Below are 15764 nucleotides of genomic sequence, written 5' to 3'. Positions count from 1 at the left end.
ACATACATTCTTTTTCCTCTTATCTCGCAGTTATAAAGACAATATTCCCAATTTATAATTAATAAAACCTTAATTATTTTAAATGAAGTGGCCTAGTTTCTTATTTTTCTATTTTCAATATTTATTAGTATCTAAGACAAGGTATAATCCTACAAAAATTAAACCCACTTGGCATAATGGGACAGCTCATGATGTGAAATAAATAAATAAATAAATAAATAAAATCCTGGCCCACATGAAGTTCACCACTAAAAAGAGAAAAAAAAAATTATGCTTGCGTCAAATAATAATAAAAAGTTTAACCTTGTTATATGTCCACTTTAAAACAAGAACAAATTCTTTCCATTTGTTAATGATTTAAAACTGTCTTTAAAATAGCAAAATTAAAAATTAAATATTTTGATACATTTTTCTAAGCAGCTTTAAACAAAAATAATCATTAAAATTCCAAAAACCTTGATCAGCAATAAATTAGAGCAATGGATATTCTCAAAAGGTGTGTAATCAAGAACACAGATGGCAACAGAAAAACTGATTATAAGCACATCTTAGTAAAATAATTTGGATATTAACAACTTTCAATGGAAATAAGGCATTTCCCTCTTAGAATATTTAATAATATATCCAAATTTATCTCCATATACCTCTTTTGTAAATTGTGTTAACTGGTACTCGTCCCCTTATACCAGAAAACATTTGTACAATATCAAGAAATGAAGGAAGTAGAAGATTAAGGGGAGACAAAAAAGTTCAATATTATTCATATAACAACAGAAATTGATTTGTTGAATTCTCTGAAAAAGTAAAAATGTAGATCTTGGAAATACAAGTAAAAAAGCATTTCCAAAGAATTTTCAAAAGGTCAAAGTCCTGTTATCTAAGCAATATATTTTCATTCTCTTTAATTCCAACAACTTATACAACTCTGGAATTGAAAATAAATAAAAAGAATATAACTAACATGGCATACTACAAAGGTCAATTTAAAAACAAAAACATGGCCGGGCGCGGTGGCTCAAGCCTGTAATCCCAGCACTTTGGGAGGCCGAGACGGGCGGATCACAAGGTCAGGAGATCGAGACCATCCTGGCTAACACGGCGAAACCCCGTCTCTACTAAAAATACAAAAAATTAGCCGGGCGAGGTGGCGGCGCCTGTGGTCCCAGCAACTCGGGAGGCTGAGGCAGGAGAATGGCGGGAACCCGGGAGGCGGAGCTTGCAGTGAGCTGAGATCTGGCCACTGCACTCCAGCCTGGGCGACAGAGCGAGACTCCGTCTCAAAAAAAAACATAACAAGAATTCCAGCAGTAAGCATAAAAAAATTCAAATTATGTTTTAAAAGATAAAGAAAAATATTCCAATGAATGTAAATATGACATACATATGGTAAGACTATTTTCATAAACCTTAATTGTACTTTCATTAGCTGTTACCTCCTAAATATTAGTTATCCACAGTGCTAGGTCCTGGAAATCAGAGAAACAGAAGATATAATCCTGTCATTAATAAGTTTACAGTCCACCATAATTCTGTACATCTCAGAAAAAAAGAAAATTCTGCTGTGGAAAAAAAAAATCCCCAAACTGGCATCTAAAAGATCTCTCATTCTACCCACTGCTTGTCCTTTCCTATGCTGAGTGTCCTGGAGCAAGTCAGGTCACTTTTCGGCCTCACTGTCATCTGTAAAATGAAGGGGCCAAACTAAATTTTAAGGTCCTTTCTGGCAAAAACATCCTAATATTTTAATCTGATACATAATTTACAATATGTATAACTATTCTATAAGTGGTAATTAGAAGTCAATGATAAACAGTCAACATATATAGCCATAACCACAATTTAGTAGTTTATAAAGCAATATTTAAATTTTTTTCAGTTATTTTTATCAAGTATCTCTAAACAGCTTCAGAGCCTACTGTTTTTTCAATACTAGTGTGAACACGCTTTAAAAAGACAAAGGTTCTGCATCTTCCATCCCAATGGCAGAGTATCACTTACACCACCTCCATAAACTTCAGGAAAAAAGATTCTACCAGACTTCTACAACTGCTTCTCAAAACTGCAGTCTGAACATATTCAAAAGTCTATAAAATTCTCTGTGAAAATTTTTTAATTTTATGTTTTCATTTCAGTGATACCCTCAAAATATTAGTAAAGCCATCTTATAATTGAAAACCTCTGAAATATATTCATGTATCTGTTTTCAATCAAGTGATACCAATTAATTCCTCTTTAATTCTCAGGGACTAATGTAGAAAAGAGCAACAGCATACTTAAAACTTAAATGCATTCATGCCCACATGAGGGCCAAACGATGTCACCCTTCCCAAACAGATGAAGGTTTTTTAGTACTAGTTCAAACAGAGAAAGAGGGGGAAAAGCTGAATAATCACTATATATATATATATTTAAAGCAGTCCATGAGATAAGCTTATATATATAGCAAGCAATAATTTAATTTAGCAAATTATCAAAAATAACATATTAAATTGACATAATTAATTTGAACAGTACTATGGTGCCTATAGATGCAATCCATCTTTATGGTTTTATAAGCATGACTTAATGTTAAGAATTATTAGCTAGTCTTATAATTCTGTACATTTCTGTGATACTGCAATAAAAATGAAGTCAGCAGTGGGGTTTTGTGAGAATATTATTTGCATTTAAAAGGGGTCAGTGCCTTAACCTAGTTTGAGAAAACACTGCTCTTATAAGCAGACTGCTCTCTTACCCTTCTTCCTAATTCCTTAAGTTACTGGGTTTGTGGTGGTACCAGCCCTGGGTCCTGAGCCTACAGAGAAGAGGGAATGGTTCAGATCAGGGTTTTTTGAGCCATTCTAATAGATGTGTAGTGGTACGGCATTGGGATTTTAATTTGCATGTCCCTAATGACAGGATTTTAACTATCTTTTCATGTGTTTATCAGCAGATAACTGCCATCTATATATCTAGAATGCATGGCTTACCACCCAGTGCTCAGAGGCCATCAGACATTCACCTGTCATAGTTCTACTAGACTGAGATAAAAATCTTTTCTCCTACTGCCTGGCTCTCTGATACTATCTAAATCTCTAAAGCCTTTTCAAAATTTAAGAATCTGAAGAATTATTTTTCTTCCTATAAGATGCCAATGTAATTTGAGTACAGCTCCAATATAAGACATTCTGCCACTGAAAATTATATTTTATTACTGTTAAAATAAAAGATAACAATAGGGTTAAAAGCAAATATTAAAATTTAAGTTCAGTACCAATAGAGACAAGATTAAGTAAAGACCAAGATGAGAAGCAATATCTACAATTCATACATTCAAAAATATTTGTTGAGTGTCTACTATATGTTAGGCACTATTGCTGGTACTGAGAATAAGGCAGGCCAGGTGCAGTGGCTCATGCCTGTAATCCCAGAACTTTGGGAGGCCAAGATGGGAGAATTGCTTGAGCAAAGGAGTTTGAGACCAGACTAGGCAACATAGTGAGATCGTGTCTCTACCAAACATAAAAAATTAGCCAGGTGTGGTGGTGTTGCATGCCTGTAGTCCCAGCTACCTGGGAGAATGAGGTGGGAGGATCACTTGAGCCTGGGAGATTGAGGCCACAGTGAGCCATGATTGTGCCTGCACTCCAGCCTGGGTGACAGAGACCCTGTCTCAAAACATAAATAAATAGAGAGAGAGAGAGAATGAGGCAGTAGAAGGAACACACAAATATTAGATACATAACATGCTAAGGGGTGAAAACTGTGATGGAGAAGAAACAAACCATAGTAAGAGGACAGCGGGGGTATGGTTAATACTTATATGGTTTGGGAGGTCCTCACTGATAAGATGACAGGATAGAATAAGCCATGTGGATATTTAGAGGAGGAAGGTTCCAGGCTGAGGAACAGTAAATACTCCTCGAACAGGAGTATCTGTTGGCATGTAAAAGGTACAAAAAGGCTCGGGTTTACTAATTTGTAAAGCAAATGAACCAGACAATAATATACTGCAATATATAATATAATATATTGCAACTGCTTTTGCATCAACTTAATTAAACCACCTATTCAAGTATAGTATAAATGTGTAAAAGTTCATGATTTCCTTTTTTTTTTTTTTAATTAAATCTTGGACCTGTGTGAGAGATTTTCCATTTAAATGCATCAATTTAGCTAGGAAAATTCCAACATTTTCTAAAGGAAATATTTTTCAAAATCCTTTTAAAACCAATCTTACAATCTTACTTGTCACAAAAAACAGATATCACAGTTATATAAGTACATAGTATAAACTGCATTTATCTCTAAATAGATAAACAAAGCCAGAAGCAGAGAAATGAGATATTTAGTACCTATTTTTTCAGAGGGTTCTATTAAAAACAAAGAAAAGCAGTGCCCCTTTCTCACTTGGGAAAATAAATCACCTTAGGAAAAACTGAAAAGCATTAGCCTACAATTACTACTTAAAATCAAACAAACACAACTTTTAAAAAGTGAATTTTATTTTGCATGGCATTAAGTCAAGCAACAGTATGAATTCTGTTAAAATAAGAATATATAGTCATCCTCCTGTATCCATGGGGGATTGGTTCCAGGACTACTCTGCAGATACCACAATCCATGGATGCTCAAGTCCCTCATATAAAATGGTGCAGTGTTTGCATATAACCTATGTACATTCTCCTATATACTTTAAATCAACTTTACATTACTTATAATACCCAATACAACGTATATGCTATGTAGATCCCTGCTAAACTGTAGGGAATCATGACAAGAAAAAAGTCTGTACATGTTCAGTACAAAGACAACAATCCTTTTCTTTTTTTTCAAATATATATATATATTTAGAGAGAGGGTCTCACTCTGTCTCCCAGGCTGGAGTGCAGTGGCATGAACATGGCTCAATGCAAACTCAACCTCCTGGGCCCAAGTGATCCTCCCACGTCAGCCTCTTGAGTAGCTGAGACTGCAGGGGCACACTACCACATCCATTGTTTTTTCAAATATCTTCTATCCTTAGTTGGTTGAATCCATGGATGCAGAACCCACAGATACAGAGGGCCGACTATATAGGACATAAATTTCTATTCAATCAAGTATCTTTATACAAGATTTCAAAGTTCCCTTATTCTCCTTGACCAGGAAAAATATAAATTTGAATTTATCATTTTAACCAACTACACAATAAGATGTAAAAGATGAACATCACCCAAGATAAACTTAACAGCACTTGACTTTAATTCAAAATACAAACTAAAAAGCCATTAAAGTATGTAGAACTTTTTGAATGCCGTATTTTCTCCCTTGACTTCTTCCTTGGTTTTATAAATCTCAAAGGCTGTGTGGTAGTTTATATTACTTACACATACTCTTTACTTTGCAAAGATCCAAGATTTTAATTTTCCAAAAACAAATCTAAAAATTATAAAATCATAACCAAATTTTATCTCAGTTTAAGGAACTCTCTTTTCTTGAGATGAAACATGACTAAAATTGAGGAGCCTGAATGTTGATGAGGCTGTGGAACAACTGAAACTCTGACACACTGCAGATGGGAGTGTAACTTAGTACACACTTATGTCTTGCAAGTTACACATCACAAGCCCTTGCAATATCCTGTCATCTTCAGATTTCTGATCACAATGCCCACTACAAAAAGCCATGCCACAAGTAATCTTTCAAAGTTTTCTTACTGACACTTTTCACTACTATCATTCCAACATCCCTTAATGGTTGACCTCTGACTATTTGAGGCAAACCAAATCCTATTGTACGCAAAACAGCACTGAACACAATAACACAGTATCTAAACCTAAAATACTTACAACAAAACTAACAACAACTGCAGGATCTTTTTTAATTACATAGAAATGGACCTAGGCAATTTCATGAAGTTTTACTATAATATGAGAAATGTGATATAAAGCATATACAAAGAGTAAACAATGAGAATGAAGAAACGGAAGGACTACAGGAACTTTTAAAAACATCATTTAAATCTACTCCAGGCTCAAATTATTAAAAGGATAAAATAATCTCAGCAGATGAGCTAATTTAAGATGATGGTAATGTTTGCTATAGCAATTAGACTGTACTACCTTTAAAAAGTCATCTGTTTTACATTTCCCTCTAATTTTATTATTTGATACTATAAGTCGGTGAATGTAATATAAAAGAAAGAAAAGAAAGGAAAAGATATAAGAGAAAAAAAAGAAAAACTTACTGGGATGGAAAACTCCTCAGCCAAATACTTCAAGGAGCATGCTTCTCTTGCCAAGAACTTGTTTCTTTCTTTGAGATTGCCTTGAAGTTGTGTATCAAACTCCTTTCTGACCACAGAAGCAACAGAGTCAATAATCACAAGTTTAATTCCTTTTGAGATAATTTCTTCTTCCAAAGATTCAATCCTATAAAAGAAGAATTTATAAGATAGTCAATAAATTTAAGATAAAGTAAATAAATAAGGGTATTGCAAACGCTAAGCAAATTAAAAACAATAACAAACTATTCTTTCCTAAGTTACAGTAATGATTTGCAAGAATTCAGTAAACCTAACTTATTTTCAGCTCTTCTAGACATATAACACTTTTCTGGAAACAGAGCAAACTGTTTCTGTGTAGTTTCAGAATTCCTTGATTCTCCTAAGATAATGCTAATGCTCCAATTTTGGGGTAAAACTACTTGTGGTAGCCAGTCTGTAAAATGGCCTGCACTTACTCTCTCCTCTTGGTATTTCACATCCTTGTATAGGTCCCTCCCACAGTGTGCCAGACTTGATCGGTGTGACCACAAGCATATGACAAAATCATGGTACCTTATTTCTGAGTGTAGGTCATAAAAGACTACAGCTTTCATCTTGGGTACTCTTTCACTTGCCCAGTCTCTCAGGTCACTTACTCTGACGGAAGCAAGTTGCTATGTTGTGATTTATGGAGAGGCCCAGATAGTAAGGAACAAAGGCCTCTTGCCCACTGCCAGCAAGAAACAGAGGCCTTCCAACAACTACATTAGGGAGCTTGGAAGCAGATACTCCAGCTCCAGTCAAGCCTTGAGACAACTGCAGCCCTGGCCACCAGCTTGACTATAACCTGTTGAGCGCCACTGAGCCAGAAACACCCAGCTAAGCTACTCCCAGACACTTAACCTTCAGAAACTATGTGAAATAATATGTATTTGCTGTTTTAAGCTACTAAACTGTGAGACAATTTGTTAATGGAACAATAGATAAGTATTACACCACTTAATTAAATCTAAAACATTTTATTCGTTTAATTTTTTTCATTTTTAAAGAAAGACTTCAACCAAAAGGCTATAACAAAGAAGAACACTGAAAAAGTTATTCCACATAATTCTAACCTGTAAAGACTTATTCACTCAGAAGATGAAACATAAAAGATAAAACATAAACCTTCAACGCATTACTAAAAAATCAAAATCTAAAGCAGCATACCTTTGTAGAACTTCATCACAGGTGAGTTCCCGATAAAGATGAACTTTACTACTTGTCAAAAGTAATTTTTCTTCAGTGTTAAAATATCTGGGAAAACGGGATTCTGCTATCTCAACCAGTCTGTGGGTAAAAAAAAAAAACAGCACAAACAAAAATAGTTAATTCTATTTAAAGTCACATTGCTGAATCTCTAAATAATTTTACTTGAGAAACTTCTAAGTATTATCAATAGAGCAAGTATAAGCAAAATGGCTTAATATACAGGTTTAGAAATGTAAGCTCTCCTTTGCAAGCACTAACAGAGGTTAGCAGTCATAGCATGAAACTAGCAAGGGCTGTTGGATCTCATCTAATCTTGAGCAAACAACAATGTCTCTGAGATTTATCTTTCTGGGATCAAATATGTTTTTTGTAAATGATATTTAGAGTAGCAGCTATAAGGTATGTTTACTAAATAAGAATGCTTTCATTTTCTTGAATGAAATAAGTATATTTGAACAAATATGGTATATTGTATTATAATAGATATCAGTAAGTCTTCATGTCTCATTCCAGAAAAATACGCTTTCTCAATTGAAACAATTCAGGCAAATTAATGTTATGCAATAATTCCTTGGTAAACAGAAAATTATGGCCCAAACAAATTAATGTTCCAATATTTTCTTAGTAAACAAAAAGTGATTTTCTAAACACTGATTTCTGGCCTCAAAGCCAGTTTAATATATGCAGTAGGCCAAACACAAGAGAGTGACAAGTTAAAACACCATCATTCATATTATAAGATATGGAAAGCATTACTAGAAATTTCTCATATTTATGGCTTAAAATGTTAAAAATGTAAGTCTTTGAGTTTAACCATCTCATTTCATTTTAAATGTTTTGAGTTTAACCGTCACATTTCATTTTAAATGAAATGACACTTTATCAGCCCTAGTACTTAGCCATCCCAGGGGAACTGGGAGGAGAGGCTGTAAACTCGAAAACCATCCTATATTTTATGTTCCATTTAGAGACTCAAAAGTACAAAAGAACAGTGTTTTCATTTCGAAATAGTTAGAGTTCTGAGAAGAGGCTGGGAACTTTGAAAAGATAAACAAAACAAGTCCTTACATTTGCTCTGATTAGAAATAAAAGAGAAAAACCTAAAACAGGAAAAGAGAAGAGAGAACTTCAACAACTGTTTTTAAGTATATTTTTGAACAATTTGAAAAGAAAAATATACATAGCTAAGTTGAACAGGAAGAGGAAAAAATACTTCATGAGTAAGGAATAGTACCAAAAGAGGTGTGAAGAGTGAGAATAAAATGGATCAAATAACCATCCAGGAAAAGAGCTTAAGAGAGGCACAGGGATTGAAATGGAAGAAGGAAATGAGGTAAGTGAGGAAATCAAGCAATGAGATGGCACTGGCACAGGCAGAGCAGCCAAATCCTGACGGTTTGCGGGGAAAGCATAAATTTTTTGATTAGGGAAACTATTTGCTGAGTTTAGTGCTGGTCAGAGAAGTCAGCTAAAAATCTCTGGCACTTAGAACCTACCAGTTTTTAACAGGATAGGTCTGGCAACATCTTCTAGAAACATGGAAGTTTTTCAAAATTTGAATGCCCAGTTGATTAGGAACCAGATTGAGAGTACCTAGCTCATTAGCAACAAGAACTCAGCAGCTGACAATTTTCTGCCCTCTAGCACTAGGCTGGATTTCCACTAGTGGCTTGAGTAGTGAAAGGCTCTGGAACTTATTGCTGCTTTCCCATTGCTGAAGGCCTCGGAAAAGGAATAACAGTCAAAAGATAGACATGAACAACCTTTGTTCACAGTTACCATGCTAAATAACTGTATTAAATGGACCATTTACACACCAATATGCTGTAATTTTCTCTGTTTCTCCAAATGTTTTTTATTTTATAAAAAAATCTAAAAAATATAAATCAAAAACCAAATATAAATGCAGTATTCGACATGCCTCGCATTCATCCCAGTAACTTCTTATGACAATCTTCATCACAAAGATCTTTTTTGTTTAGGGCAAAAAACAGAAAAGAACCTATCGTTTGCTCCCAGACATTAATTATATAAAGTTTGAAAATAATGCCATCTAGTGGATATCTTTTTATAAAAAGTATTCTTTACAAAATGAGCACTTAAGATACATTCATTCAACAAATATTTATTGTTGACCTACTATATGCCAGGCACTGTTCTAGGTGCCGAGAATATGGCATTGAACAACCACCACCACCAAAAGAAAAAGAAAAACCCTTCTCTCATGGGGTTTACATTCTACTGAGGAAGACAAATAAATATATATTACATATCAGGTAATAAGGCTCTAGAGGAAAATGAAGCAGGATGAGAGAATAGAATGTGACAGGTGGGGCTAGTGCTATTTTATATTTTATGTAAGGTGAACTGACAAAGCCTCATTAATAAGGTGACATTTGAGCAAAAGCTTAAAAGAGGTAAGAAAATGAACCATGTGGATATCCAGTGAAATAGCACACAAGAATAGGGAATTATAACAAGTGCAAAAGCTTACATGTGGAAAGATGCCTGGTGTGTCTGAGAAACAACAAAGAGACTAAAGTATCTGGAACACAGGGAGTAAGAGGGAGAATAATAGAAAACAAAGAGCTAGCCAAGGCCAAGATCACATAAGACCTTTAGGTCTGTGGTATTTTTTTAGCTTTTATTTAGCAAAATGGGAAGCCTAGAAGCAGGAACAACATGATCTGACTTCTTTTTTTTTAAAGGACTGCTCCAACTGCCAAACGGAGAAGAGGCTTGGGCAAGAGTGAAAGCAAGGAGATCAGCTAGCACAGACAAGAGCTGGTAGTGACCAGTTAAGAGCTGGTAGTGATCTCACCCAGGGAAGTAACAGGTCAAGTGATGAGAAGTAACTGGACTCCAGATATAGTTCAAAAGAGGAGCTAAAAGAATTTCTTGGCCAGGCGTGGTGGCTCACGCCTGTAATCCCAACACTGTGGGAGCCGAGGCAGGCAGATCACCTGAGGTCAGGAGTTCAAGACCAGCCTGGCCAACACGGCAAAACCCCGTCTCTACTAAAACTATAAAAATTAGCCAGGTGTGGTGGCACACGCCTGTAATCCCAGCTACTCAGGAGGCTGAAGCAAAAGAATCACTTGAATCTGGGAGATAGAGGTTGCAGTGAGCCAAGATCATGCCACTGCACTCAGCCTGGGCGACAGAGTGAGGTTCCATCTCAAAAAAAAAAAAAAAAAAAAAAAAGAAAGAAAGAAAGAATTTCTTGACTAATTGGATGAGTGTCTAGAAGAATGGAATCACAATTTTATTGAAGCAGAAAAGACAAGATTCAGATAAAGGTTTTGGTTATTGGTGCTATTTGCATGTTTTATTTCCTTTATGAGGGAATCAAAAATGCAGTTTTGGACGTATCAGGAAATCCATGTATGTAAACCTATCCAAGTTCCATGTCATTACGCAAACGAATATGAATCTGAAGTTCATGGGAAAGCTCAGAATTCAGATATCAATCCAGGAGTTATAGCCCATAAAAGATTTTAAACATCATAAGACCAGATAATATTAGGGATTGAGTACAGATATAGAAGAGAAAAGGTCCTAGGACTGAGTTCTGGGATTCCCCAAAGCCTAGAAGTTAAAATGATGAGGAGGATCCAGCAAGAGGGACTGAGAGGAGGAGGTGATCAAGAAGGTAGGTGTAAAATAAGAGAGAGTGGCTCCAATAAGCCAAGTGGGCTGGGCATGGTGGCTCACGCCTATAATCCCAACACTTTAGGAGGCCAAGGCAGGAGGATCGCTTGAGCTCAGAAGTTTAAGACCAACCAGGGCAACATACCAAAATCTTATCTGTACTAAAAATTTAAAAATTAGCTGGGCATGGTGGCACATGCCTGTGGTCCCAGCTACTCAAGAGGCTGAGGTGAGAGGATTGCTTGAGCCTGGGGGGTCAAAGTTGCAGTGAGCCATGAGAGCACCACTGTACTCCAGCCTGGGTGACAGAGTCAGGTGAGACCCTGTCTAAAAAAATAAAAAGAAGTCAAGGGAAGAAAGCTTTTTAAGAAAAAGAGAGTGATCAACTCTTCCAAATGCTGCTATTGGGTAGGATAAAATTTTTTTAATTAGTTGCATTATAGAGCTGGGAACTAAAGCCTGGATAGAGTGAACTCAAGAGAGAATGAAAGAAAGGATTTTCACTTCTGCCCACAAAGGATTAACTGGTACAAGAATTGCACTAAAATAATAAGTAGAAAATCAGACAGAATACATGAAATAACAGCTTTCAGGTACTGAACAATAGAAAGCTTGAGACTGTAATCCTTGAGAGAAAGGAAACAAACACAATGTGCTTACAATCGCCTCAGCTTGCTCCAGAGGCAGTTTCCAGGCTGCAAAACAAGAAAGGGAAAGCAAACAGAACCTGGCAGACAATCCGAGTTGAGGAGATGGGGATCAGAGTTCGGGAAAGCTAAGGTGGCTAGAACTTAGGGGGCAGAGTACCAGAGAGGAAGCAGGTGTGCAGAGTGAGCACTGCAGAGATCTGCAGAAAGGTCCACTTGAGAACTAATCTGCACATGTATGAAGGAAAACTACCTGAGGCTGAGGAAAGGACCACCAGAAAGTATCAGACTGCACAATTCCTAGTGCCCACACAGGGTGGGAACATTCGGGTTTACACAAGATGAAGAATAAAGAGACCTTATTATACACTGGGCATTGGGCAGAATTTTCAGAAGCATTTACCTTAGTAGTGGAGCTAAATAAGTTTCAGAATAAAAACCACAGTCACGCGCTGCATAACGACATTTCAGTCAATGATGCATCACTTATACAACAGTGGTCCCATAAGCTTATATAGTATATTTTGACTATACCTTTCCTTTGTTTAGATACACAAATACTTACCATTGTGTTGTAATTGCCTATTCAATACAGTAACATGCTGTACAGGTTTATAGCCTAGAAGCAATAGGCTATATCATATAGTCTAGGTGTGCCATAGGCTATACCATCTAGGTTTATGTAAGTACACTGTATGGTGTTCATACAACAACGAAATTGCCTAACAATGCATTTCTCAGAACATATCTCCATTGTTAAGCAAAGCATGACTATACCTGGGATTTTTCTACAACAAAATTCAAAAGCAACCTTCAAAAGGATCAAACTAATACTAAACTGTACCTTAAAACAAAACCTAACACTCTTTAAAGACATACGTTAAAATCCAGCACCCAACAATGTAAAATTTACAATGTCTAACATAGAATTTAAAAATTACCAGACAAGTAAAGGAAGAGGAAAAGATCCATAACCAGGAGAAAAATCAGTCAAAAAAAAACAGATTTAAAAATATATATATGATGGCATTCATAGAGAAAAACCTCAAAATGGCTATTATTAATCTTCTCCATTTGCTCAAGAAAGTAAATGAAGCAGGGGTTGTCAAACTGTGCACTATGGCCCATGCCTGGCCCATTGCCTGTTTTTGTCAATAGAGTTTTATTAGAACACAGACATATTTTTAATATTTTGTTTGACAAAATAGAAGCACTTCTACTACATTCTGAAGTATAACTGTTGTCTCAAGTAAAAACACCTGTATAATTGGGTTCTAAGATTAAGAAGTCACTTTTTCCATGGGAGACCATTTTTACTTGAAAGAATGATTGACAGATAAACTATGCTTTTTCTGACTTAAATATTTGGTAGATGTTTTCTCAAAATGAGCAAAATAAGCCTGACACTTCAAAAAAAACAAGTGGCAATATTTACTGCCAATGATAAAATTCAAGCTTTTAATGAAAAATCAAAATTCTAAAAAACTTACATCTGCTATGATGAGTTTGACTGCATCCCAATACTTAAATACTTTTTGTTCAGATCAGTGAAGATACTAATGAAATTTTTTTATATTGAGTAATAAAATGTGTCAACATTTAGAAGAACTCCATAAGACAGTGAACCAATATTTTCTGAGTGACAAATGCATAATATTACAAAATCATGCATGGGTAAATATCCATTAAAAGCCTAAGACAGATGAATAGATTTTAATGTAACTATGGAAAAAATGCAATAATATGGTTTCAGATTCTATATCACAACCAACCTCTAGGCAACTATTACTCAATTCCTGGTGTAGTATCAAAGAAGCATATCTTTAATTATCTGAAGAGAATATTAAAATATTCCTCCCTTTCCAGCTATAACCAGTATAAGGCCAGATCTTCATATCTCAACCAAAACAACAGATTGCAAAAGACTGAATGCAGAAGTAGATATTCGAATCCAGCTGTCTTCTGTTAAGTCAGATGCTAAAGAGATTTGCAAAAACGTAAAACAATGCCACTCTTTTCCCACCTTTTTTAGTCAAAAATGTATTTATTTCCCATAAAAAATACATGTAAAGGCCAGGTGCAGTGGCTCACATCTGTAGTCCCCACCACTCAGGAGGCTGAGGCAGGAGGCTCTCTTAAGTCCAGGAGTTGGAGGTTACAGTGAACTATGATCATGCCACTGCACTCCAGACTGGGTGACAGAATGAGACCCTGTCTCTTTAAAAAAAAAAAAAAAAAAAAAAAAAGTATGACGGGCAGTTTTGTGTCAACTTGGCTAGGCCATAGTCTCCTGTTATTCTATCAAACGCTAATCTACGCATTGTTGTGAAAGGATTTTGTAGATGTCATTAATGTCCATAAACAGATGACTTTAAGTACAAGAGATTATCCTACATAATCTGGGTGGGCTAATTCGATCACTTGAAAAGCCTTAAGAGCAGAACTGAGGCTTCCTTTAAAAAGATGAAATTCCACCTATGGACAACAGCTTAGGCCCTTGCCTAAGAGTTCTAGCCTGCCCTTTCCAACAGCCTGCCCTGTGTATTTCAGACAACTCTACATCTGCATATGCCAGTTCTTTGCAATAACTCTCTTAATATATGTGTTCTACTGGTTCTATTTTTCTAATGGAGCTGTGTTTTGGTACAATATGCTAACATGTAATGGCCGGGCACAGTGGCTCACGTCTGTTATCCCAGGACTTTGGGAGTCTGAGATGAACAGATCACTTGAGGTCAGGAGTTCGAGACCAGCCTGGCCAACATGGCAACACCCTGTCTTTAATTTAAAAATTCAAAAATTAGCCCAGTGTGGTGGCAGGTGCAATGGTGGGCACCTGTAATCGCAACTATTCAGGAGACTGAGGAAGGAGAATCGCTTGAACCTGGGAAGCGGAGGTTATAGGGAACCAAGATCACACCACTGCACTCAAGCCCAGGCAACAGTGAGACTCCATCTCAAAAACAAAAACAAACAAAAACACACCAGGTAATGGACTTACTGCATAATAGATAATAGTTAAATATTCTTTAAATATTCCAGTTTAAATTTCTAATATGATAAATATCAATTGACATAATCCACCTAAAGAGTGTAAGGGTCCTGAAAATTAAAACTTTAAAAACTACAGCCATAAAGCAAAATCTGAAAGGTCAACCACCAAAAAAAATCATAGATAATAAAAGATAGCATAACCAAAGTTAAAAGACAAATTATAGAATTCTAGCCTAGGAACAAAATCATGTAAACATAAATATCCATAATACACAAAGCATTTATATATATCAACAAGAAAAAATGGACAAATTGCCAAAGAAATATAAATGGACAATGAATATATGTTGGCTCACAATAGTTAAAACAACGAGCTATCCCTTTTTTCCCATAAGTATGACAAAATTAAAGAAACTAAAAACAGTGATGAAGGCTCTCAAAGTACTGTTGGTTGAGACACAATTATATACAATATTTCTAGAGGAGAATGTGGCAGTTTACACAAAAATTGAAAATATATCCTTAATGGATTTCTGATGGGTTAAAGATATTGACATAAAAGATAAAACTATAACTATATTAGGAAAAAACTATAAGACAGTATCTTTGATACCTAATAGTGGGGGAAAACTTAATTAAGATCTGAAAACCAATACCATCGGGCAACAACTTCAAATTTACAAATTTCTGGCCAGGCACGGTGGCTCATGCTTAGAATTCAAGCACTTTGGGAGGCGGAAGCAGGAGGCCTGCTTGAGTCCAGGAGTTCGAGACCAGCTTGAGCAAGATGGTGAGACTCAGCTCTACAAAAAAATGTTTTTAATTAGCCAGGCATGGTAGCACACGCCTATAGTCCCAGCTATTCGGGAGTCTAAAGCAAGGGGATCCCTTGAGCCCAGTAAGTCAAGACAGCAGTGAGCCATGATTGTGCCACTGCACTGTAGCCTAAGTCAGACCTCATCTCTACTAAATTTTTTTTAATTATAAATTTCTCT

The 15764-nt window shown here is 35.8% G+C and overlaps 1 protein-coding gene across 21 annotated transcripts in view; it reads right to left on the bottom strand.

The window, feature by feature from the left end:
* The window catches only part of RAD51B (RAD51 paralog B), an 851179-nt gene that overhangs the window by 783616 nt on the left and 51799 nt on the right, over positions 1–15764 (bottom strand). For all 21 annotated transcript variants that reach the window (XR_013396379.1, XR_013396380.1, XR_001446310.3 and 18 more), the window contains 2 exons: positions 7436–7555; positions 6209–6392 (listed from right to left, as the gene is read on the bottom strand). Coding sequence is in view for 16 of the 21 variants with exons in the window: in XM_077941277.1 (XP_077797403.1) it covers positions 6209–6392; positions 7436–7555 (304 nt within the window). In the remaining 5 variants the exon portion in view is untranslated. The remainder of the gene's footprint in view (positions 1–6208; positions 6393–7435; positions 7556–15764) is intronic.

This window comes from Macaca mulatta, chromosome 7 (genome assembly GCF_049350105.2).
Source record: "Macaca mulatta isolate MMU2019108-1 chromosome 7, T2T-MMU8v2.0, whole genome shotgun sequence".
NCBI lineage: Eukaryota > Metazoa > Chordata > Mammalia > Primates > Cercopithecidae > Macaca > Macaca mulatta.
Note: the sequence above shows the minus strand (reverse complement) of the source record. Positions and strands in the feature narration are given on the sequence as shown.